Below are 23,926 nucleotides of genomic sequence, written 5' to 3' on the forward strand. Positions count from 1 at the left end.
CCGCTCCCAAAATAGATTGAAAACTTCTATAAAGAAATTCCAGCGTTGGCACTCTGGGGGCAACTGAGCCCTTCTATGCGCTGTGTCACCTCCCCAAAGGTCAGGAAGAGCAGTCACAAAAGGACAGCTCTAGCCCCAGAACTTCAGTTCATTAAGCAAAGCCTGGGGTTCCGGGAATGGGGAGGAGGGAAGGAATCAGCTGAGGAGCCAGGAAACCTGGGTTCTGAGCCTGGTTCGGCCCCTCAGCAAGTTATTTCTTCTCTCTGAGCTTCCGTTTCCTCTTCTGTAAAACTGGGCATGGGCAAGGCCTGGCAGGGGCGGGGCTCGAACCTGCGGAAAGCGACGGCGGCTCCGGCCCCTCCCGGGGCGGGGCGGTCACGTGCGGGATCACGCGGTCCTACCCGGAAGCGCGCCCGGGCTCCTGCAGGCTGGGCGCTGTGCGCGCCGCGATGCGGTACGTGAGTCTCCGGGTTGTCCCCTCCCGGGGAGGCGATTCTTCCTCCGGAGCCCCTCGCAACCCTCCCGGAAGTAGGGGAGGGGCTCTAGGGGTCCCGGAGCGGGCCCACCCCTAGCCTCACCCACTCCGGGCGTGTGGTCATGGGCCGGTCGCTTCCTCGCTCGGAGCCAAAGTTCCTCAGCCGTGAAGAGGGGCGGATGTCACAAGTCAGGCCTCCTTCCCAGGGTGGCCGTGAGGTTCGGGGGTGGGGAGAGGTGGGGATTTGGGGGTGAAACTGGACAGAAACTGGCGTGCTAGGCAAACGGGAGCCGCTGACTCGCTCCCTGCAGAGACTCAGGGACAGGGCCGGGCTCCGAAGGTGTGGGACCCGAGAAGGAGCTGCTGAAGGCGGGACCAAGGGCCACAGGGAGGTTTGCTGGAGTCCAGATGGTGAAAGTGTGCTCTGGGGGTCGCCCCAGCTTGGCCCTCCCCCCGCCATCTGGAGCACCCTTCGCCAGTGAGTCCCCTCCGAGTTCCCTTTCTAGGGCAACATAGCGAGGTGAAGCCGAAGTCACAACGTTTCACCGGCGAGGTTCTCTTCCCAGCAGCCTTTGGGAAGCATCCCCCTGTTTCGGGAATGTGGCATTCCGGCCAATCATGTGGGTGATGGAGGCCGTCTCAGGGTTAGGTTGCTAAAGGCCGAACTCCTAACAGCAGTCTCTGTGGCGGGTAGTCACTTGCCTCTTACTCGCTCACAGTACTTGACTTCCTAATTAAGTTTTCTGTTGTTCCTGCCTTCTCTCCAAATATGAAAGATTCTGGAACCAGATTCGTTAATCCTGTTATTTGAAGAAGGGAAGCTGGGAAATAGGAATAATGATCCCCACACCTATATAAGAAAGCAGTTTGCTAAGGTTACTTTCCAGCTTGCCTGGTCACTCCCGTGATCTAACCCTGTAGGGAGGTAGAGTAGGGGATGTTGCTCTATTTCTCCTTGGAAGTTTGAGGCTCAAAGAGGTTTATGCGACTTGGCAAAGCCAAAACTAGAACCTGGTCCCAGATGCCTTTCCTGTTTGTTTCCTTCCACTCATTGCATCATCCCAGGATCCCCACTCCCTTCACTGGGATTGCATCCTCGCCGCCTGGGGTGTGCTATGCTGTCTCCCGTCAGTCACTCCTAGCAAGCTCCCTGGGGCTGCTTGGGGAGCTCTGAGTGACCCACAGAAGTGAGAGCACTTTATAGGAACAAAGGAGGAAGGAACAAAAGTGGGCACCTGCTCTGTACAAAGGGCTGTACTGGCCGGGTTCTCATTCTCCATTATGGGAGGTGAGGGGCAGGATCCTGGATATGTTCTTAGCAGACTGCCTCAGGGCCTGGAGAGACCAGGGACCACGCAGCCCTTCTCCAGCTTGTCCTTTCCCAACGGGCAGCAGTCAGGACCAGGGCATCTGTCTGCCCTCATGTTCTCTCTGTTTTACGCATTTGCAGGACCAGGGATGCCGTGCTGCTCTCCCATGAACCAGTCCCTGAGTCTGTCTGCTGCAGCCCTTTCTGAACCTCTGACTGTCTGGATGCTCCACTGTGCTCCTTGCCAAGGTAGATGATTTTGCCCCACCTGGGGAGGACAGGGAGGCAGGCAGCATCCACTCTGGGGCATTGGGAGGCAGATGGAATGAGGTAGGCAGTGGACTGAGTGCTCCTGAGCTCTGCAGACCTGCTCATCCCCTCCCCAGCCCTGCATCCTGAGGCCACCCCCATCCTGATGCCTCATCTCTCCTTCACCCCTCACATCCAGGTGGGTCATCACAGCCTGCTGAGTCTTTAAAGCTCCTCCCGGCCCCCACCAAGGGGTGAGCACTCATTACCCGACATCCACACCTAGATGACTGCCTTCATGACCTCGACCTGCCCATCTCCAGCCAGCCGGTCATTTCTCTGCTCACAACCACAGCCTCCATTCCATAGCCCACTGCTCCCTAACCCATACACTCTGGTCAGCTTTGTCACATGTACCTGGGAATCCCAGAGAAGCCTCTTCAGGTCCACCTGCCTCTCCCAGCAACCTCCTCTTCACACCTGTTGCACTCTCAGTGTCTGCCTTGGCATTGAGTAATTCTGTGGGAATAGGCTACATTCCTCCTTCACTGTGCTGTTGTCTCCTGGCATTCGCCATAAACACCTTGGGACCAGTTGCACCGAGTTAGTTTGGGAGGAATTCAGTAAGGACCACTAAGCTGGACATGGGGATGACAGAACACAAGACCTGGAGATGCTATGATCCTCCCAAAAAACTGGAAATCCACATGTGTGAGAGTTACAGCAGAGCTTCCTAATCATTGTCATGGCTTAGCACACATACCACATGATTATATCTGCATGACACCCTGAGGCACATAAGAGGATTTGAAACCACTGCCTGAGGCCTCTCAGCTGCAGCAGGCAGCCTGGAGCGCTGTCCTCACCAGCCTGGTCAGGCTGCCCCAAGAGTTAGAAGATAAGCGCTTGCCGCACCCAGAGGGCCACAGCACACAGTGTGGGGAGCTATATGAAAGATCTTCCAATGGGTGAACAGTTAAGACATTCCTTACACAATCAAGCACAGAGTGTGTGGTGTGTATGTGGCAGGGGGGTGGGGAAGGAGATTTGGAAGGGCTGAAGACACTGGTGACTGTGGCCCTAGAAGCTGCAGCCTGCTAGGTACAGGGTCTTTAGGCAGCCTGTGTTCTCACCATGAGCAGGGAGAGCAGCATTTGAATGAAACTTCTGTGGTGCTGAAGTAAATTCAGGAGCTTTGAGGCTCGTCTTCCGGAGCTGTTTTTTGTTTGTTTGTTTGTTTGTTTCTTCAGACAGTCTTGCTCTGTCCCCCAGGCTGGAGTGCAGTGGCACAATCTCGGCTCACTGCAACCTCTGCCTCCCGGGTTCAAGCAATTCTCCTGCCTCAGCCTCCCGAGTTGCTGGGATTACAGGCACTTGCCACCACGCCTGGCTAAGTTTTGTATTTTTAGTAGAGACGGGGTTTCACCATGTTGGCCAGGCTGGTCTCAAACTCCTGACTTCAGGTGATCCACCCGCCTCAGCCTCCCAAAGTGCTGGGATTACAGGCGTGAGCCACCATACCCAGCCCTGGAACTGTTTTTATCTGAGGGAGAGATATCTCTGGACTGCGCAGAGATGGAGGTGCAGCAGCGCCCTCCAATCCACACCAGGCACTAACTGTCTGCTGTAAGCATGGCCTCCCTGGGCATTTGACTCCATGTCCAGGCCAAGACCTGGGTCCCTTCCTGTCCCAGTCTGGTTGCGGTAGGCCCTGTCGTGGGTCTAATGCTGTGCTGAGAGGGACCAGATACCACAGAGGAAAGAGCCCCAGCCTTGGCATCAAACAGATTTGGGTCCGGTTTCCAGCTTTGTCATTTCAGGCTGTGCCTGTGTCCTGCTCTCTAAAATGGGAGAACCTAAAGAGTCCTACTTTGTCCAGTTGTGAGGGTGCAACAAAAACGGAAGGCCTTTGTGATGTCTGGTGTGCAGAAAGGGCTCACTGGATATTCGCTGAGGTTGGGGTCCTCTTCGTTACTCAGGCTGTGCTCATGGATGTTGGGGCTAGGGGCTGACCTTGACCTTGCCTTTCCCTGGCAGATGAAGTGCGTCTTGGTGGCCACTGAGAGTGCAGAGGTCCTCTTCTACTGGACAGATGAGGAGTTTGAAGAGAGTCTCCGGCTGAAGTTCGGGCAGTCAGAGAATGAGGAAGAAGAGGTAAGTGCAGGGTAGGCAGTCCCAGGAGGGATGGATAGGAAGGAACCATACAAAACTACCAGCAGGCAGAGAGGCAGGAAAACCTGTGTTCACCCTGTCCTGGGCAGCATGAGCAGGGTGTTGTGTGGGGTCCAGCATCCTTCACAGCTAGACCTTCATCCTCAAGGTCTGCCTCTTGATGCTCTGAGCTCAATGACCCCACCCCCACACCCCACCAGGGCTCTCTGGGCTAAGTGAGGGCAAGAATATGTCGAATTTTAATCACATAACAGAGGAACTTGGAGCCATCAGTTTCTGTACCCTAAAAAGTTTAACAAGGCTGGGCATGGTGGCTCACGCCTGTCATCACAACACTTTGGGAAGCCAAGATGGGCCAATTGCTTGAGCTCAGGAGTTTGAGACCAGCCTGGGCAGCATGGCGAAACCCTGTCTCTACAAAAAAAAAAAAACACAAAAATTAGCCAGGTGTGGTCTTAGCTACTTGGGAGGTTGAGGTGGGAGGATCACTTGAGTCCAGATGGTAGAGGCTGCAGTGAGCCGAGATTGTGCCTGTGCATTCCAACCTGGGCGACAGAGCAAAAAAAAAATGAAAAAGTTTAACGTAAGCTGAACACATTAATTTTTTAATAGCTGTATTAAGGTATGATTAACATACCATAAATTGCACATATTTAAAGTACACAACTTGATAAGCTTTGATATGTATATATAACTATGATTCTATCACAATCGATAAAAGGAATATATCTACCACCTCAAACATTTGTAATCCTTTCTTTCCCATCCCCATCCCTTAGGAACTGCTGATCTGCTTTCTGTCGTGATAGGTTAGTTTGTATTATATGGGCTTATATAAATGGAGCCATACAGTATGTGCTTGGATTTAGTTTGGTTTTGGTTTGACTGCTTTCACTCAGCATGATTATTTTGTGATTCATCTGTGTTGTGGCATGTATCAATAGTTCATTCCTTTTCTTGAGCAGTAATCTATTGGATCAGGATGCCACCATTTGTTCATTCATTTACTTGTTGATGGACATCTGTGTCATTTTCAGTTTTTGACTATTACAAATAAAGCAACTATGAACATGCATGTACAAGTCTATGTATACATGGATGCTTTCACGTCCAAGGACAGATACTTAGAGTAGAATGGCTAGATCATGTATGTGTATGTGTAACTTTTTAATAAACTGCCAAACTTTTCCAAAGTGGTTGTATAATTTTTGATTGCAGCTGTAGTGTTTGAGAGTTCAGTTCCTCCATATCCTCACCAATGCTATGGTCCATCTTTTTAATTGTAGCCATTCTAATGGATGTCCACTAGAATCTCACTGTGTTTTACATTTCATTTCCTTAATGACTAATGGTTTTGAGCATTTTTTCATGTGCTTATTTGCCATATGTTTTGTCCAGTTTTTATTTGAGTTGATTGTTTCCTCTTACTATTCTTACTGAGTTTTGAGAGCTTGTAATATATTTTGGATGAAGTCCTTTATCAGATACATGTTTTGCAAATACTTTCTTCCAGTTTGTGGTTTGTGTTTATATTCTCAGTGGTATCTTTCAAAGAGCAGAAGTATTAGAACTTGAATTTGTCCATTTTGCATTTATGGATTATGCTTTTAGTGTTATATCTAAGAAATCTTTGTCCAACTCACAAAAAGTTTTCTCTACATACTCTTGAAAGTTTTATAGTTTTAGGTTTTATATCAGGTTTGATGGTCTACTTTGAATTTTTGTATGTCGTGCGAGCTATGGATTGAAGTTAATTTTTTTTTTTTTTTGCATGTGGACATCCAGTTTAACACTTTTAACATTACAACTCAGAAATACTTGTCCTTTTCATTTACATAATTTCCACTGTATATTTTAAAGGAGTAATTTATTGTGAAAATGTTTTCCCGATTAATTTTGGGTTAAAAATGTTTTTTATTGGGGATGCAGTGGAAGGTGTTCTTACGTTTCTGCAGCAGCATGGACTGGTGGCCTGTCTTGCCCTTTCTGCTCTAAGGGGTCTCATCATCCAGCCAATGAGTGAGCCAGCTCCACTTCAGGGGGTCCATTTATCATCAATGTCACCCATGTTCTCATCACAGTCTTTAGGCAAACACAAAATATCAGAGATAGACATTCAAGTGGTTTTATTTAAGCTAACTCTTTGTTAGACTTTATTTTTTAACAGTCAATACATATAATATTTAAATTAAGACTTTTAAAGTATTTCAGTTTTTAAACTACTGTTACAACTATGTCAACTTAAGAAGCAAATTATTTGGTGGCCTTTCTCTTCCTCTTTATTGAAAACCTGGCAAAGGAATGAACTCCTGAATTTTCAGTTCCTAAAAATGAGTAGTGTAAAGGAAATGTTGTCTTTAAAGTTTTTTTTGTTGTTGTTAATGTGCAACACATTCTTTTCTTGTCATATAAATAACATGAGTTAATTGTAGGAAATTTGGAAATACAAAGAGGTAGTTTTTAAATGACCTGTAATTCCACTACCCAGAGCTATTAGCTTTTTAATATACTTTCTTTGGGTCTTTATTTTTTCTATATAATTGGGATTATACCACATTTACAGTTTTACTGCCTTTTTTTTTTTTTTCACTTGCCATTATATCAAGATATTTCTTCTATTTTCTTAAATAGTCTCAGAAGCATAATTCTTAATGGAAACATTATACTCCAGTACATGAATCAGTGTATCATCCTTTATTTAACCATTTTCCTTATATGGACAAATATTTTGCTATTAATTTGCTATATCACTCTTGCTTTAAGGAACATTTGTGCTTAAATTTTATCTCATGTCAGATTGTTTCCTTAGGACAAATTCCTAAAAATAAAAATATTGAGTCAAAAGCCATTCAAAGATATTGTACTACTTTATAATTCCACCAAGTAATATATGAGTATGCTCCTTTATATTCTGTATACACCAAACATTTTTATCTCCCCTGTGGTAATCCATTTTCATACCACTATAAAGAAATGCCCAAGACTGGGTACTTTGTAAAGGAAAGAAGTTTAATTGACTCACAGTTGAGCACGGCTGTGGAGGTGTCAGGAAACTTACAATTATGCCAAAAGGCGAAGGGGAAGCAAGATACCTTCTTCACAAGGCAGCAGGAAGGAGAAGTGCTGAGTGAAGGGGAAAGAGCCTCTTATAAAACCATTAGATCTCATGAGAACTCACTATCACAAGAACATGGGGGAACCTGCCCCCATGATTCATTTACCTCCACCTGGTTTCTCTGTTGACATATGAGGAGTATGGGAATTATGGGGATTGCAATTCAAGATAAGATTTGGATGGGGACACAAAGCCTAATCATATCATTCTGCCCAGGCCCCTCCCAAATCTCATGTCCCTTTCACATTTAAAAACTGATCATGCCTTCCCAACAGTTCCCCAAAGTCTTAATTCATTCCAGCATTAACCAAAAAGTCCAAGACCAAAGTCTCACTTGAGACAAGGCAAGTCCCTTCCACCTATGACCCTGTAAAATAAAAAACAAGTTACTTCCCAGACACAATGTGGGTGTAGGCATTGGGTAAATGTTCCCATTCCAAATGGGAGAAATTGGACGGAACTAAGGGGCTACAGGCCCCATGCAAGTCCGAAATCCAGTGGGGCAGTCAAATCTTAAAGCTTTGAAATGATCTCCTTTGACTCTACGTCTCACATCCAGGTCACACTGATACAAGAGGTGCTCCCAAGGCCTTGGGCAACTCTACCCCTGTGCTTTTGCAGGGTACAGTCCTCTTCCCGGCTGTTTTCACAGGCTGGTGTTGAGTGTCTGCAGCTTTTCCAGGTGCATGGTGCAGGCTGTCAGTGTATCTACCATTCTGGGGGCTAAAGGATGGTGGCCCTATTCTCACAGCTCCATTATGTAGTGCCCCAGTGGGGACTCTGTGTGGAGGCATCTGACCCCACAATTCCCTTACTCACCACTCTGGCAGAGGTTCTCCATGAGGGCTCTGCCCCTGCAGCAAACTTCTGCCTGGACATCCTGGCATTTCCATACATCCTCTGAAATCTAGGTGGAGGTTCTCTAACCTCAATTTTTGATTTATGTGCACCCGCAGGCCCAACACCACATGTAAGCCACCAAAGCTTGGGGCTTGCACTCTCTGAAACAACAGCCAGAGCTGTATGTTGGCACCTTTTAGCCATGGCTAGGATGCAGGGCACCATGTCCCCAGACTGCACAAAGCAGCAAGGCCCTGGGCCCAACCCCTGAAACATTTTTTTCTTCCTAGGCCTCCAGGCCTGTGGCAAGAGGGGCTGTTGTGAAGACCTCTGACATGCCCTGGAGACATTTTTCCCATTGTCTTGGTGATTAACGCTTGGCTCTTCATTACTTTTGCAAATTTCTGCAGCCAAGGCTTGAATTTCTCCTCAGAAAATGGGCTTTTCTATTGCATCATCAAGTTGCAAATTTTCCAAACTTTTATGTTCTGCTTCCCTTTTAAAGGTAAGTCCCAATCCAAACCATCTGTTAGTGAATGTATAAAGCTGAGTGTTTTTAAGAGCACCCAAGTCACTTCCTGAATGCTTTGCTACTTAGAAATTTCTTCCACCAGATAGCCTAAATCATCTCTCTCAAGTTCAAAGTTGCATAGATCTCTAGGGCGGGGCAAAATGCTGCCAGTCTCTTTGCTAAAGCATAACAAAAGTCACCTTTTTTCCAGTTCCAAATAAGTTCCTCATTGCCATCTGAGACCACCTTAGCCTGGACTTCATTGTCCATATCACTATCAGAATTTTGTTCAAAAGCATTCAACAGTGTCTGGGAAGTTCCAAACTTTCCCACGTCTTCCTGTTTTCTTCTGAGCCCTCCATACTGTTCCAACCTCTGCCTGTTATGCATTTCCAAAGTCACTTTCACATTTTCGGGTATCTGTATAGTAGCTCCTCACACCTGCAGTACCAATTTACTGTGTCAGTCCATTTTCATACCACTATAAAGAACTGTCTGAGACTGGGTAATTTATAAAGAGGTTTAATTGACTCACAGTTCAGCATGGCTGGGGAGAACTCAGGAAACTTACATTCATGGTGGAAGGCAAAGAGGAAACAAGGCACCTTCTTCCCAAGGCAGCAGGAAGAAGTGTCAAGCAAAGTAGGGAAGAGCCCCTTATAAAACCGTCGGATGTCGTGAGAACGAGTTGAGAACAGCCTGGGGAAAACCACCCCATGATTCAGTTATCTCCACCTGGTCTCCCTTGACACGTGGGGATTATGGGGATTACAAGTCAAGATGAGATTTGGTGGGGACACAAAGCCTGACCATGTCATCCCCTCACCAAAAAAAAGTTCTATTCCTGCAGAAAAAGCTACAGTCATGCCTTGCTTAATGATGGTGATACATTCCATTAATAACAAATTCATCATTAGGTGATTTCCTTGTCATGTGAATATCAGAGTGTGTACTTACACAAACCTAGATGGTGTAGCTGACTACACACCTAGGCTGTACAGTATGGCCTGTTGCTTCTAGGCTGCAAACCTGTACAGCATGTGACTGTACTGAATATTGCAGGCAGTTGTAACACAATGGTAAATGTTTGTGTATCTGAATGAACATAGAGAAGGTATAGCAAAAATCTTTGTGTAATCTTATGGGGCCACTATCGTGCGTGGTCTGTTGCTGACCAAAACATTGCTCTTCAGTACGTGACTATATTGCTTTTAAGATGAGTTTCTATCAAAATCTAGATTCATAAGTGATTTCTGTATTAATAAAATTTGTTCAAGAAAATCGTGGTATATGAATAATTCAGCAAATATTTGAATTCTTGCCTGTTTATTGAATTCTTGCCTATCTGTGGGGGTATTCATTAACCAAATATTAATTGAGAACCTATCATGTGCCAGTCTCTTGGGGTAAAGCAGTGAACATAGCAACATGATCCCTGCTTTCATGGAACTTAGAGTCTAAAGAAGGACGTTGTACAGTGAACCAGATGGCAAATAAGTACCATGAGTTCAGGTAGTGACAAATAGCCTGAAGAAGTTAAATGGGGTGTGGGATGGGGAGTGACAGAGGCAGGGGTTGGTGGCCTGAGGTGGCCAGAAAAAAAAAAAACAATCTGAGCTGGAACCAGAACGATGAGTAGGAGCCACTGTGAAAGCTTGACAGACAGACTGTGGGAGCTGGGCACAGTCCTTGGTTCCTGAATGTTGGCAGGAAAACCTACTCCATAGTGCTGTGTCCCCACTTGTACTTCAATGCTGCACCTTCCCACTGGCCAGTTGCCCGTCTTTTCAAGGCAAGGTCTTGCTCAGCTCCTTGTAGATTTCCCTAGCTCCAAGTTAGTACTGTGCCTCCCTCATATTTCATTCACGTCTCCTGAAATCCTCTTGGGAAATCTGCCTTTCTTTTTTTTCCACTATGGAGAATTTGATTTGTAACTGTTCCACTGGCTTTATCCCATTTTATTCACACATTTGCAACAAACTTGTCCAGTTCCTTTTTGTTCTTATTTGTTTTGTTCCTTGTTTCGGCGAGCTGAGAGAATGGATGGAGGAAGAACTTATCAAAGTCAATGCAGGCTTGTTATGGAAAATAGGGGAAGTACAGAAATATACTTAAAAATAGAGGGAAAAAAATCACTCCTAATTCCTCTATCCAGAAGTAACTTTAATAAAATGGCTTTCTCAGTATTTTATCAATACTTCATTTTTTTTCTATGAATTCACATTCTTGTTTTATTTTTAACTACAACATTGTGTCAGAGGAATTTTCTATGTCATTGAAACACTCATATATATATATGTATATTTTACTTTAAGTTCTAGGGTACATGTGCACAAAGTGCAGGTTTGTTACATATGTATACATGTGCCATGTTGCTGTGCTACACCCATTGACTCGTCGTTTACATTAGGTGTATCTCCTAATGCTATCCCTCCCCACTCCCCACAACAGGCCCCGGTGTGTGATGTTCTCCTTCCTGTGTCCAAGTGTTCTCATTGTTCAATTCCCACCTATGAGTGAGAACATGTGGGAAATGCTCTAATTTTTTTTTTTTTTTTTTTTTTTTTGAGACGGAGTCTCGCTCTGTCGCCCAGGCTGGAGTGCAGTGGCCGGATCTCAGCTCACTGCAAGCTCCGCCTCCTGGGTTTATGCCATTCTCCTGCCTCAGCCTCCTGAGTAACTGGGACCACAGACGCCCGCCACCTCGCCCAGCTAGTTTTTTGTATTTTTTTTTTTTAGTAGAGACAGGGTTTCACCATGTTAGCCAGGATGGTCTCAATCTCTTGACCTCGTGATCCGCCCGTCTCGGCCTCCCAAAGTGCTGGGATTACAGGCTTGAGCCACCGCGCCCGGTCTAGAAACACTCTAATATTTTAAATGACTATAGACTTTTCCATAATTTTGATGTACTGCTATTTGTTTAACTATTTCCCTGATCCTGGATGTTTATATTTTTTTCCAGTTGTTTGCTATTATAAATTATGCAGTAGTGAACATCTTTGTGCATGTGTCTTTGTCCTAATCTCTGATCATTTTCCTTAGGACAAATTTTCCAAAGTAGACTTATTGCAAAAAACAGCATAGACTTTGGTACATGCTGCAAACTTCCTTCCAGCTGCCTGTTCAGTGCTCCCCACATTCCACTATTGTAATGAGGCCCAATTCCTTAATGTTTCCTTCCAGATTCAGAGCCTAAACAGCACCATTACCCAGCTGGCCCTCCCCATTCTTCCTAACCACTACCCAAAGTGTTGGCGGCAGTCTCTTTTTGCCCCCTCCCTACCAGGACAGTGAGACCCTCCCAGGAGGGTCTGACACTATGGAACCCTTGATATCAAGGCCTGGTCTTGTCCTTTCCTTTGTTCTTGTTGTCTGGCCCACTCTAAGCTGTGATATTTTCCCCCATGTTTGCAGCTCCCTGCCCTGGAGGACCAGCTCAGCACCCTCCTAGCCCCGGTCATCATATCCTCCATGACGATGCTGGAGAAGCTCTCAGACACCTACACCTGCTTCTCCACAGAAAACGGCGACTCCCTATATGTCCTTCACCTGGTGAGTCTGTAGCTCTGGGGCCCATGTTCCTCTTCCCTCCGCTCGATGGGGAGTCCACAGGCCTGTCTTATCTGGAGCTTTAGATTCCTTTAGAAGGCAGAAACGGCATCTTATCAAACCCCCCTGGGACCTGAGCCTTCCCTGGCTTGTCCGCAGAGACTAGGGCAGGTGAAGGGAGTGCCCTGGGGGCTGGCTGACACTGGCCTGCCTGTTTCTGCAGTTTGGAGAATGCCTGTTCATTGCCATCAATGGCGACCACACTGAGAGCGAGGGCGACCTGCGGCGGAAGCTATACGTGCTCAAGTACCTGTTTGAAGTGCACTTCGGGCTGGTGACTGTGGACGGTCAGCTTATCCGAAAGGAGTGAGTCCTCAAAGCTGGTCCCCTCTGTCCTTTGCCGAGCACCCTTGTGGACCAGGCAGTGTGTGCCTAGCCCCTGGGAAGCTGCCATTCTTCACACACTGCCCCCAGCTGAGTCCCTAGTTCAGAGAAACAGAGCTCAAAGGAACCTTGGAGATACTCTGGTCTGACCCTCTGACTTTGTATCTGGTGAAACAGAGCAGAGAATGGAACTCACTTGCCTCGGGTCATCCAGCTGGTGGTTGGCCACATCCAAACTGGAAATCTGAGCTCAAGACTCAGTCCAGTGCTCTTTCCATTCTCCCAACATCGTCGCCCGTCATTACAAATCTGGTCTGAGCTAGTCCTCTCTGGCTTCTCAAGCTTCAGACTGTCTCTCCAGAAAAACACAAGCCCGTGCACACTCATACAGTCTCGTAAAGGTTTTCTCAGGAGACAGACCCTAAAACCTGTCTCTGGGCCCACAGTCAAGAACTTGGGGAAAGGGAATGATGGTTCAGAGTATACACTGAGGTGGGAGGGACCCCAGAAAAGGCTTGTAGTTGAAATGTAGACCTAGAAAAGAGAAGTTCATGGTATCACCACCCCCTGATTCTCTAAGATGGATTAGGAAGCTGCAGAGTGTGAAACTCTGGGACTTTAGAGTTTTGTAGCAATGTGAGCAACTACCCATATAGAGGCATTTCTCAAATGCACAAACACTGTTTCATGAGTCATTGTAGCCCAGATAGGTCATGGTTTCAGTGGCAAATACTACAGGTGGTGGATGCCTGTTACATGGACCACATTGGCTAGTGCAGACCTTGCCAGCATCCGAGATGTCTGCAACCCTGTGTAGGACCCTGATGATGGACTAGACCTTTCTGTGTTCAGTGGCCTCTGTGTGGGAAGCTTAAGCATCACCCTGGCTCTCTCTAGCTGGCTTTGTATGACATGTGCTTGTGTGACAGAGGTTGAGGAGTGAGGTGATTTGCTTAGCTGCCTGCCTTCTGGCTCCGTGCCTATCCCACCCCACTCCACAGCTAGAGCTCAGCCAGAAACCTGGCCCCCTTTCCCAGCTGTGTGGGCAGGTCACGCGGGCTCACCAGGCTCTGATGCTCAGCTGGGACTGTGGCCCCTCGGTTGGGTATGGGGGAGACCAGCTTTCTTGTGATCTCTCCCGCCCTCTCTGGCTCTGCCCCCAGGCTGCGGCCCCCAGACCTGGAGCAGCGTGTCCAGCTGTGGGAGCACTTCCAGAGCCTGCTGTGGACCTACAGCCACCTGCGGGAGCAGGAGCAGTGCTTCGCCGTGGAGGTGACTACTGGGCGCGGGAGTCCTCAGGACTTGGAGCTGTCAGGTCAGAGGGGGCATCCAGCTTTAAGACCATGTTTTAACCCTAATGAGTGAAGGCACAAGCAGCCCCTGAAACTCATGTATTCAGAGAGAGTTGTTCTTTGTGGCCATATGGAGGGTTGTGTACTCTGATGGGCTTTCCCATGGTAAAACAGCTCGATCCTGGATAATACAGACTTTTAATGTAATTTTTGGGTTCACTGTAAATTACAGAAATCTTTGAAGACAGTTCCTTCAATCCTTCCCTCCTCCTCCCACAAAATTATATTGAGCTGGAACTGGAGGGGAAAGCAGTGGAGAAAAACACAGCACTAAAGGCAAGATTGCCCCGAGTGCAAATGATATCAGCACTACAGCCAGTAAACAGCCTTGGGCCAGCAGCAGCATAGGAGAGCTAAGCCTGCAACTCTAGATTAAGCCTAGCCCCCAAAAGTTAAAGTGGCTGCTGGTGCTTTTATAAAGCCTAGTAAATAAAAAACTAAAAAATTAAAAATAAAAACTAAAGTGGCTGCTGGTCAGTAGCACTCCTTGGCTTCCTAAAGAGGTAAACCAAATTCTCTTGCAAGCAGTGGTTTTCATACTCCAGTGTGTGTCAGAATCCTCTGCACGGCTTGTCAAATACAGGTTACTGGGCCTTACTTTCAGCATTTCTCATTTAGCAAGTCTGGGATGGGGGCTCTGGAACTTGCATTTCCTTTTCTTTTTTTTTTTGAGATGGAGTCTGATCTGTTGCCCAGGGTAGAGTGCAGTGGAGCAATCTTGGCTCACTGTGACCTCCGCCTCCCAGGTTCAAGCGATTCTCCTGCCTCAGCCTCCTGAGTAGCTGGGATTACAGGTATATGCCACCACACCTGGCTGATTTTTGTGTTTTTAGTAGAGATGGGGTTTCACTATATTGGTCAGGCTGGTCTGGAACTCCTGACCCCATGATCTGCCCACTTTGGCCTCCCAAAGTGCTGGGATTGCAGGTGTGAGCCACCATGCCCAGCCCTAGAACTTGCATTTCTAAAAAATTCCCAGGTGCTGTTTGTTTATTGTGCTGGTCCAGGAACCACACTTGGAAAACCACTGCTAAAGCAGGAAAGGTACTGATCAAACAAATGTGAATTCACAACTGAAGAAAATCAGATATAGAAGAAAATAAGCCACCATGAGTGAGAGTCAGGAAAATCAATTACCAGCAGATTTCTATCCCAAGGCACTTGATACATTGAAACTATTAAGTATAGAATATAAAATAACTATGAAATGTTTAAATATATGAAATGTAGAATCACAAAATAAGAAGAAACTCTAAATTGGCCAAGCAAATTTGAAAAAGAACCCATACAAATATTTTAGAAATGAAAACATAGTTGTTAAAATGAAAAACTCAAGGGATGTGTTAAATAGCAGATGAGACATAGCTAGAGGGAGAATTAATGAGCTGGAAAATAGATCTGAAGGAATTCATTCTCACACCCCCCACTCATTCACTCTTCCAATAAACATATAATACCTGTTATATGCTAAGAGGTGTGCCAGGCCATGGGAATAAAGAGATGAATAAAGACACATTCACTGCCCTTGAGGGGAAATCAGCCATGTGTATACTAAAAGATATAATAAAGAATCCTGGCCGGGTGCGGTGGCTCAAGCCTGTAATCCCAGCACTTTTGGAGGCCGAGACGGGCAGATCACGAGGTCAGGAGATCAAGACCATCCTGGCTAACATGGTGAAACCCTGTCTCTACTAAAAACTACAAAAAACTAGCCAGGCGAGGTGGCAGGCGCCTGTAGTCCCAGCTACTCGGGAGGCTGAGGCAGGAGAATGGCGTGAGCCCGGGAGGCGGAGCTTGCAGTGAGCTGAGATCCGGCCACTGCACTCCAGCCTGGGTGACAGAGCAAGACTCCGTCTCAAAAATAAATAAATAAATAAATAAATAAATAAATAAGAATCCTGAGTGCCATATTAGGTTTTTCATCAAAAGCCATGGTGACACAAGAGATGGAATGGTTAACTCTTTCTGGGACATTAGGAAAGACTTCTTCTAGGAGGTGACCTAATGCCATTAATATAAAATCCAAACTCCTTCCCAAGCCTACCAGGCCCTGTGTGATCTATCGCTGCCTATCTCACTCCAGCTTCATCTCATGCCTCTCTTGTCCACACTTACTGAGTGTTAGTCACATGAAACTTCTTTAAGTTTCAGGAAAACTCTGTATTTAGATCTGTCCAATATGATAGTCATTAGCTACATGTGGCTGTTGAACATTTGAAATACAGCTAGTGCAAATTGAGTTACGCTATGCATGTGAAATATATTCCAGATTTTGGTAACTTAGCACAAGAAAGAATGTAAAACATTCCATTAATAAGGCTTTTATATCATATGGTGATAGTATTTTGGATATATTGAGTAAAATGAAATATGTCATTAAAATTAATGTCCACTGTTTCTTTTTACTTTTTTAATATGGTCACTGGAAAAATTTAAATTATGCATAGGGCCCACCTTTTATTTCTGTTGGACAGCACCATTCCAAACTCTCTTCCCTCCTCAGAGCCTCTGAATATGCTGTTTCCTTGACTTGCAGTGTTCTCTCTCTCCCTCTTTCTCTGGTAGGCCATCCGGTTGTTTAGATATTAGTTTAAAGGTGACCTAATTCAGGGACATTTCTTTGGACACCCTACCCAAGGAGGTCGCTGCTATTTCTCTCTAGCCCAGTGCTGTGTATTTTGTACTTGGTGCTTATTTACAAATGGCACTTAACTTTATTTCCTTGTATATTGCCTTGCCTCATCCACTGGAGTCTAGTGACCAGATGGTAAGCCTCAGGAAGGCTGGGACCTGGTGGGTCTTAGTCCCCCTGTTTCCAAGTATCTGGTGCAGAGTCCAAGCTCAGTGTGGACAGTGAATGTCCCCACTAGCCCAGGGCCTGGAGTGGGGCAAGGTGGTTGGTGATACGGCTTTCTCTCCCTGCCTGCCCTGGCCAGGCCCTGGAGCGGCTGATTCACCCCCAGCTCTGTGAGCTGTGCATAGAGGCACTGGAGCGGCACGTCATCCAGGCTATCAACACCAGCCCAGAGCGGGGCGGCGAGGAGGCCCTGCATGCCTTCCTGCTCGTGCATTCCAAGCTGCTGGCATTCTACTCTAGGTGAGCTCAAGGTCCGGCATGTGGTGGCTAAAGTCTCCCTGGCCTCCCCACTCCCCTTATTCCCTCTGCCTGAAAAGCACCACCTGCCCAGCCAAGAATCACCTCCTGCATGAAGCCTGAAACCTTCCCAGATTTGATTCTTCAACCCTTTTCAGCTCACTCATTTCTCTGTATCATTCCTTCCTGGAACACTGTCTTATAGTCTCAATCTAGAACTTCCGTTTGTGTTGTTCTTAGTCCCTGGTGCTTTCCCACTGCTAAATCATTTTCTTTTCTTTGTTCTATACAACCAAGTTTTACTTTAAAATTTGATGAGTTAATTAATTGTGTTTGTGCCTTGCCCGTCTCCAGAAAAGATTAAGTACATTGCTCCTTGAGGGCAGGGGCCAGGCTCTACACTCCTTTAACCTGCCTGCCCCATCTCCTGCTGGGCACGTGCTGATGGGTGGCTGTGCTCCTATGTCTGCAGCCACGGTGCCAGCTCCCTGCGCCCGGCCGACCTGCTCGTCCTCATCCTCCTGGTTCAGGACCTCTACCCCAGCGAGAGCACAGTGGAGGATGACACTCAGGTCTCAGGGCAGCTCTCTGGGCAGAGGGAGGCCTTGGGGAAGTGGTTCAGAAAACCTGCCTGGAAAGTGGTGGGCGGGCTCCCCCTGGGGACTCCATGTTGTCTAAGTCACAATTCTGGGTGTGTGGTTGGGCGTGACTTTTTTCCCACTGCTTTCAGATGTAAGGGGAATTCTGGAGTGCACATGGTCCAGTGGGTTCAAAGTGCAGATTTTTCAAGTCAGCCATGGCTTGAAACCCAGCTTCACCATCTGGCTATGTGAGCTGAGCTCATACTTGCATCCCCAGAGCCTCAATGCCCTTATCTGTGCAATGGGAATAACAAAGCATCTACCTCTCAGGGGTGTTTGGAGGGACAAAAGGCGGAGTTCCCACGGAACCCGGCACCGCCTGGGGCATAGTGAATGCTCAGTGAGTGTTGGCCACCATCATCGCTGTTGACCTCATCACCAGGGGTAGTGGTGGGTTGGATACCAGTGTGTTGGAATTTCTGGAATTTCCACAGAACAGACTGCCTAGAATCAAATCCCTGGGAAGTCTGAGGACCGCACACCCAGGACTGCACCCGGAACGGGTGGAGGGGTGGGGGCTTCTCTGTGAAGCACCGGGAGGCAGAAGGGGTGGAGGGAGCCAGGTCAGATAGGAGCTAACCAGCTTCTCCCCTGCCCTGCACAGCCTTCCCCACGGAGGGCCCGGAGCAGCCAGAACATCCCCGTGCAGCAGGCGTGGAGCCCTCACTCCACAGGCCCAACCAGGGGGAGCTCTGCAGAGACGGTGTGTGCTGTGCACTTCGTGGAGTCAGGGGCAGGAGGGGATTGGCCTCTGCAGGCAACCAGGCCTTTCCTGCCCCTCCCGGGAGAGCAGGGACAGGGTTGAGCCAGCTGGGAGAGCCTCTCAACCTGAGCCACTTTCTCCATTCCAGGAGACAGACAGCTTCTCCCTCCCTGAGGAGTACTTCACACCAGCTCCTTCCCCTGGTGATCAGAGCTCAGGTGAGGCCTGGAGGGAAGCAGTAGGAAACAACAGCTAGCTGCCTGCAGCAGTAGCAATCAGCAGCCCAGGACGTTTGTCTTAGGCTTCAGTGGACCCTGCGCCTCCTAAGACATGAGTGCAGGTACCCGTGTTCCTAGAACACAGGGTGCTGTCTGCGACTCCCCATCTTCCCTGCCAGCTCCAGCCTGAACTCAAGGACTGTTAAGACCACTCCACTGATCCCTAATGCTGTTGATGACAAGTTGATTATCATCGTTTAAAACTTTTGAACATGCATTCTCAGACTCATCTTTCTTTTTTGTAATTAAAAATTAAGTTAAATTAAGTAATAATCATCTCATTTCAATACATTCTAAACTATAAATATTCAGCCTCTGTAGTTTATACTTTACCTGTTTCTCCAAAGTATGTGGGTAAACAATAAAAAAACTATAAATATTCAAAATGGGTCAGGTGTGTTGACTCACACCTGTAATCCCAGCACTTTGGGAGGCCAGGGCGGGTAGATCACTTGAGGTCAGAAGTTCGAGACCAGCCTGGCCCACATGGCGAAACCCTGTGTTTACTAAAAATACAAAAATTAGCCAGGCATGGTGACAGGTGCCTGTAATCCCAGCTATTCAGGAGGCTGAGGCAGAAGAATCACTTGAACCCAGGAGGTGGAGGTTGCAGTGAGCCAAGATCATGCCACTGCACTCTAGCCTGGGTGACAGAGCAAGACTCTGTCTCAAAAAAAAAAAAAAAACTACAAATATTCAAAATGTTACAAAAAAATAGACAACCTTGCTTAGAGAAGTAGATAAACCAAAATCCAGACTGTTGTGGTCACTATGAATGAGCATTACATTTATTTCTGAAGTTCTTAGGGAAAAAAAAAGGATCCTGTGGTCCATCCACATCATCCCATAGAAGAAAGAAGGCCAGGGTTTCAGGAGGAGAAACCTGTTGGGGACTAGGATTTGAAAGGAATTTATTATGTGGCTTCTTTTAAGCAGTGGCTCCTAACCCTGGTACATTGGAATCACCGGGCAGCTTCAGCCAGCCCAATTAAGTTACAGTCTGTGGGCCTGGGACCCAGGTGTGATTACTTCTAGGAAATTTTCCCAGGTGAGTCCAACGTGCCTCGGGTGCAAACCACTACTATGCACAGATTTAGATTATAGCATGCTTTGCCCCCGGCTGCATATTGAACTCACCTTTGGATCTTTAACAATCATTCAAGCTGAGCCTATACCCAGAGATGCTGACTCAGTTGACCTGGGCGTCAGGATTTTGTAAAGGTCCCCAAATGATTGTCGTGTAGCCAAGGTTGACAACTACTGGGTTAGATGCTCTTAACTTTAGGTCCTTGGACTAGCTAGAAGCCCAGGACCCCCGAGACTGTGTGCAAACTCGTCCGTGCCTGTGCAGTTCCTGGGGTGAGGGTTCCTAGCTATCTTCAGATTCTCTGAGCTCCCAATGAGCCTGAGACCTGTTGAGAAGCAGTGCTTCTGGGTAATCTCCGAAGTTCCTCTTACCGCTCCCTTCGTCATTCATCACCGTCCTCCTCCCAGTCCCTCTCTCTCGACAGTGGTTTTTATGCCTCAGAACTGTAAAAAATAATGTTGTTCCACTATGCACAGAACTCAACAACTTACAAATGGCTTGGGTTGCACTCATCCACTTGTAAATCAGGTGTTTAAGACTAGGAACACACTTCCCCCAGAGGAACATGATTATAAATGAGGGTTGTTGGCAATGAAATATAAGAGGTAACAGTATTATCACAGACATAATATTTCAGATATGTGGTGAGTTCAGTAGGTTTTTGTGCGCTATATTCGGAAGGAAATCCACCTCAATTCCCAGCACACAGTAGGCGCTCAGTAGGCGCTCAGTAAGAGCTTGCTGGTTGAATAATGAGTGCGCAAAGGTGGACTGTGTGTGCTGACTCCTGAAGGGCGGGTTGAGGTCTGAAGGAATACAGGGGACAGAACAAGGAGGGGATTAGGGAGCAAGGGAGGGTCAGCTTCTCTTCCAGGCCCAGGCCACCTCAGCCCTGGTACTGCAAAGTTCACCTTGTGCCTGCCAACTTAGGATGAAGGGGTGTTGCCCAGCCACATTACCACCCCTGCGTGGAGCTGGCAGCCAAGGGCGGAGGTTGTGGGGGACACCTGGACCCCCTACCCCATGCTGTTGAGCCATTGCTTACATCTCATGATACTTACATCGTTATGTTATTACCTGTGGCCTGCAGGTAGCACCATCTGGCTGGAGGGGGGCACCCCACCCATGGAAGCCCTTCAGGTGAGTTTCTCCTGTGTCTGTCTGGGCTGCAGCTGATCTGGGATGCTGCAGTAAGTGTTGGGGGCTCTGAGGGTTCCGCCTCCAGGGTCACTGTACCCATGGGAGCCCTCCTCCGGCCCACCCCAGGCCTGGTCAGTACAGGTGCCTGTCCTGGTGCCAGAGCTCAGCGCAGAGGCAGGGTCTGGGGACAGGCTGTGAGGGGTGGTGAACTTGCCCCTCCCCTCCCCCAGGTGCTGTCCCTCAGCTCCATTGTTCTTGGGAGTGAAAGTCCAATCGAATTTTTGATTTTTTTTTAAGTGAGCGTGTATATTTATTGTAGAAAGATTGAGAAATACAAAAGTAAACTATAAAAAAGGGAATGAAAATTACTCTGAATTCTGTCCTCAAAATGAGATTAACATCTTTGGGTATTTCTTTCTAGTCTTTTTTTCCTGTGACTTTACACACACCCACACCCACACATACACACACCTCCCCCCCCACACACACACACATACGCACACCCACACCCACACATACGCGCACACACACACACACAGGACATATGTACACGTGTGTACTTTTAAAATCAGATTTGGATGCTAACATGCTTCATTATACTTTTTTATTTAAAATTCTTCTGTTTCCTAAGCAGTCTCACAGTGTGGTTTGTAATGATTGTCTGGGAGTCCATCACATGCATATGTTATTTATCTAACAAATGCCCAGGACAATCGCATCATTGTGTCCAGTGTTTGCTGTTATATATAATACTGAAGGGGAATTTGTGTGGCATCTCTCGTGATTTCCTTAATTCTATAATTTTTAGAACTAAAGGCTTATTACTCAGATCCCTCTGTAAGGCTGGAGCCTTGCTCATTTGGTCACTTTATGCCTCAGTTTCCCCAATTTGAGTGGCTGTTGGGATGTTCTGAGGGTGATTGAAATGATACAATGTTGAACGTTAGTACCTCCATCTGTTGAAAATGTGCACTCCCCATCCACGAGTGTGTTTCCCTGCCTTCTCTGTCCTCTCTGTGCCACCACCCAGCCCCTCTGCCCCGTCCACTGCCCTGCTTGTCATCCAGGCCAGAATCTGGGCAGAAAGGTCCAGAAGCAGCTGAGATGGGCAACAGCGGAACTGGAGCTGCGAGGACAGGTTCAGCAGAGTGCAGGGATTTAAAAACCGGAGTTTCTTAGAGCTAAAAATGTTTATTTCTTATGGTTCACAGATAGGGCAGCAATGGGTGGGTCCGACTTAGGGATCCCACCTCTCACTTCAACTCTTCTTCCTCTGTAGATAGCGGAGGACACCCTCCAAACGCTGGTTCCCCACTGCCCTGCGCCTTCCAGCCCTAGAAGGATCTTCCTGGATGCCAACGTGAAGGAAAGCTACTGCCCCCTAGTGCCCCACACCATGTACTGCCTGCCCCTGTGGCCGGGCATCAACCTGGTGCTCCTGACCAGGGTAGGAGAGCCCCTCACCCTGCCCTGGTGACGCTTGGGGCTGGCACGGCTTCCCCAGGGGCAGCCCTGTTCACTCTCCTCTCGGCCCTTTCCCTCAGAGCCCCAGCGCGCCCCTGGCCCTGGTCCTGTCCCAGCTGATGGATGGCTTCGCCATACTGGAGAAGAAGCTAAAGGAAGGGCCGGAGGCCAGGGCCTCCCTGCGCTCCCAGCCCCTTGTGGGAGACCTGCGCCAGAGGATGGACAAGTTTGTCAAGAATCGAGGGGCACAGGAGATTCAGGTGAGACCCAAGTTCCAGTCCTCCCCACCTGAGGAAGGGGCAGGGCTGGCAGCAGGGTCCATCGGGTCCACCGCAGCTGAGGGGCCAGCAGGCCTGGGTTCCTGTCCAGGCTGCACCTCCACCAGGCCTACGATCCTTGTTTTCCCTATTATGAAATGATAACAAAAACTTAGCTGCTTTTTAGGTTTTCAGAATCTTTGTATGTGTGTTTGGCAGAACATGAATTATAATTCCCCTTTTTTAGGTGTGGAAACTAAGGCTTAGATAAGTTTTAGCTTGGCCAAGATTATGCAGCTCATGAGCAATGGAGCCAGAGCCTGGACGCAGTGAGCAAGTGCAGGCCAGGGATCCGCCCGTCACAGGCTTCCTCCTGCCGCGGGGCCAGGCACCTGGGTTCACAGGGCAACACGGGGATGTGCAAGTCATGGCCCCACCCTACCCGTAGCAAGCTTAGGGCCCAGGTGGGGAGCTGAGACCAGGAGACACGCGAGAATGTGCAGGCAGTAGAAAGAGGCCATCACCCCGTGCTCTGACAAAGCCCAGATCAGGGCCTGGACAGCAGTGAGGTGGGTGGGGGTTGACACTGGATTTAAGCAGTGGCAGTGTGTGGACCCATTGTGGCTGGAGTGCCTGTCAGTCTGAAGGCTGCAGGATTGCCTGGAGGAGACAGAGCAAGCAGCTGATGCCCCAGACCCAGGTTCCTCTTCACGGAGGCAGAGGCAGTGCCGCATCCCACAGTGCCTCAGGGCATCCTAAGGAGCCCTTTCACTAGAACACCAAGTTCTTCTGCTTTATAGAGATCCTGTGAGGCCGCCCCCTGCGTGGCTACCCAATGCCCACCCCATGCCCTCCCAGCTCCTGCAGCAGCACCTCCTCTGCACACCCCAGCCCCTGCCCTATGTGTGCCCACCGACCTCGAGGGGCTGGCCTGGTCACTGTGAGGGTGCTACTGTACGTGCCTGCGCCCATCAGACAGTGAGCCCCTGGAAACTGCCCTTTAAATAAACGCTGCTGAGTGACTAGAACATGGCACACTGAAGTCTGCAGGGGGCTGGTGGGGCCTGCCAGGGTAGCCTGCATTGGCCAGATGGGCAGATTTGTCTGGGGGCCCTGTGCCCTCTCAGAGCCTGATCTGGGAAGGACTTTGGCCTGGACCTCACTGGAAACATGGTGGGGATGCAAACCTGCCACCTGTCTTCCTTACAGAGCACCTGGCTGGAGTTTAAGGCCAAGGCTTTCTCCAAAAGTGAGCCTGGATCCTCCTCCGAGTAAGTGGTGGGCCTCAGGACAAGGGGTGGGTCAT

General features: G+C 48.1%; 1 protein-coding gene across 9 annotated transcripts in view; it reads left to right on the plus strand.

Annotated features, from left to right (window-relative positions):
- Nucleotides 1-368: 368 nt before the first annotated feature.
- The window catches only part of HPS1 (HPS1 biogenesis of lysosomal organelles complex 3 subunit 1), a 31,947-nt gene continuing 8,389 nt past the window's right edge, over nucleotides 369-23,926 (plus strand). For 2 of the 9 annotated variants that reach the window (XM_033186353.1, XM_033186380.1), the window contains exons 1-14: nucleotides 461-693; nucleotides 1,926-2,033; nucleotides 4,071-4,187; nucleotides 12,086-12,223; nucleotides 12,444-12,586; nucleotides 13,768-13,876; nucleotides 16,893-17,053; nucleotides 17,523-17,622; nucleotides 18,296-18,394; nucleotides 18,543-18,612; nucleotides 20,850-20,899; nucleotides 22,179-22,346; nucleotides 22,444-22,623; nucleotides 23,830-23,891. In XM_033186353.1, the coding sequence (XP_033042244.1) occupies nucleotides 4,071-4,187; nucleotides 12,086-12,223; nucleotides 12,444-12,586; nucleotides 13,768-13,876; nucleotides 16,893-17,053; nucleotides 17,523-17,622; nucleotides 18,296-18,394; nucleotides 18,543-18,612; nucleotides 20,850-20,899; nucleotides 22,179-22,346; nucleotides 22,444-22,623; nucleotides 23,830-23,891 (1,397 nt within the window). In that variant the 5' untranslated portion in view covers nucleotides 461-693; nucleotides 1,926-2,033. The other 7 variants (XM_033186362.1, XM_033186404.1, XM_033186371.1 and 4 more) reach the window with 7 other exon arrangements.

Source organism: Trachypithecus francoisi, unplaced genomic scaffold, assembly GCF_009764315.1.
Source record: "Trachypithecus francoisi isolate TF-2019V2 unplaced genomic scaffold, Tfra_2.0 Contig01579, whole genome shotgun sequence".
Taxonomy (NCBI): domain Eukaryota; kingdom Metazoa; phylum Chordata; class Mammalia; order Primates; family Cercopithecidae; genus Trachypithecus; species Trachypithecus francoisi.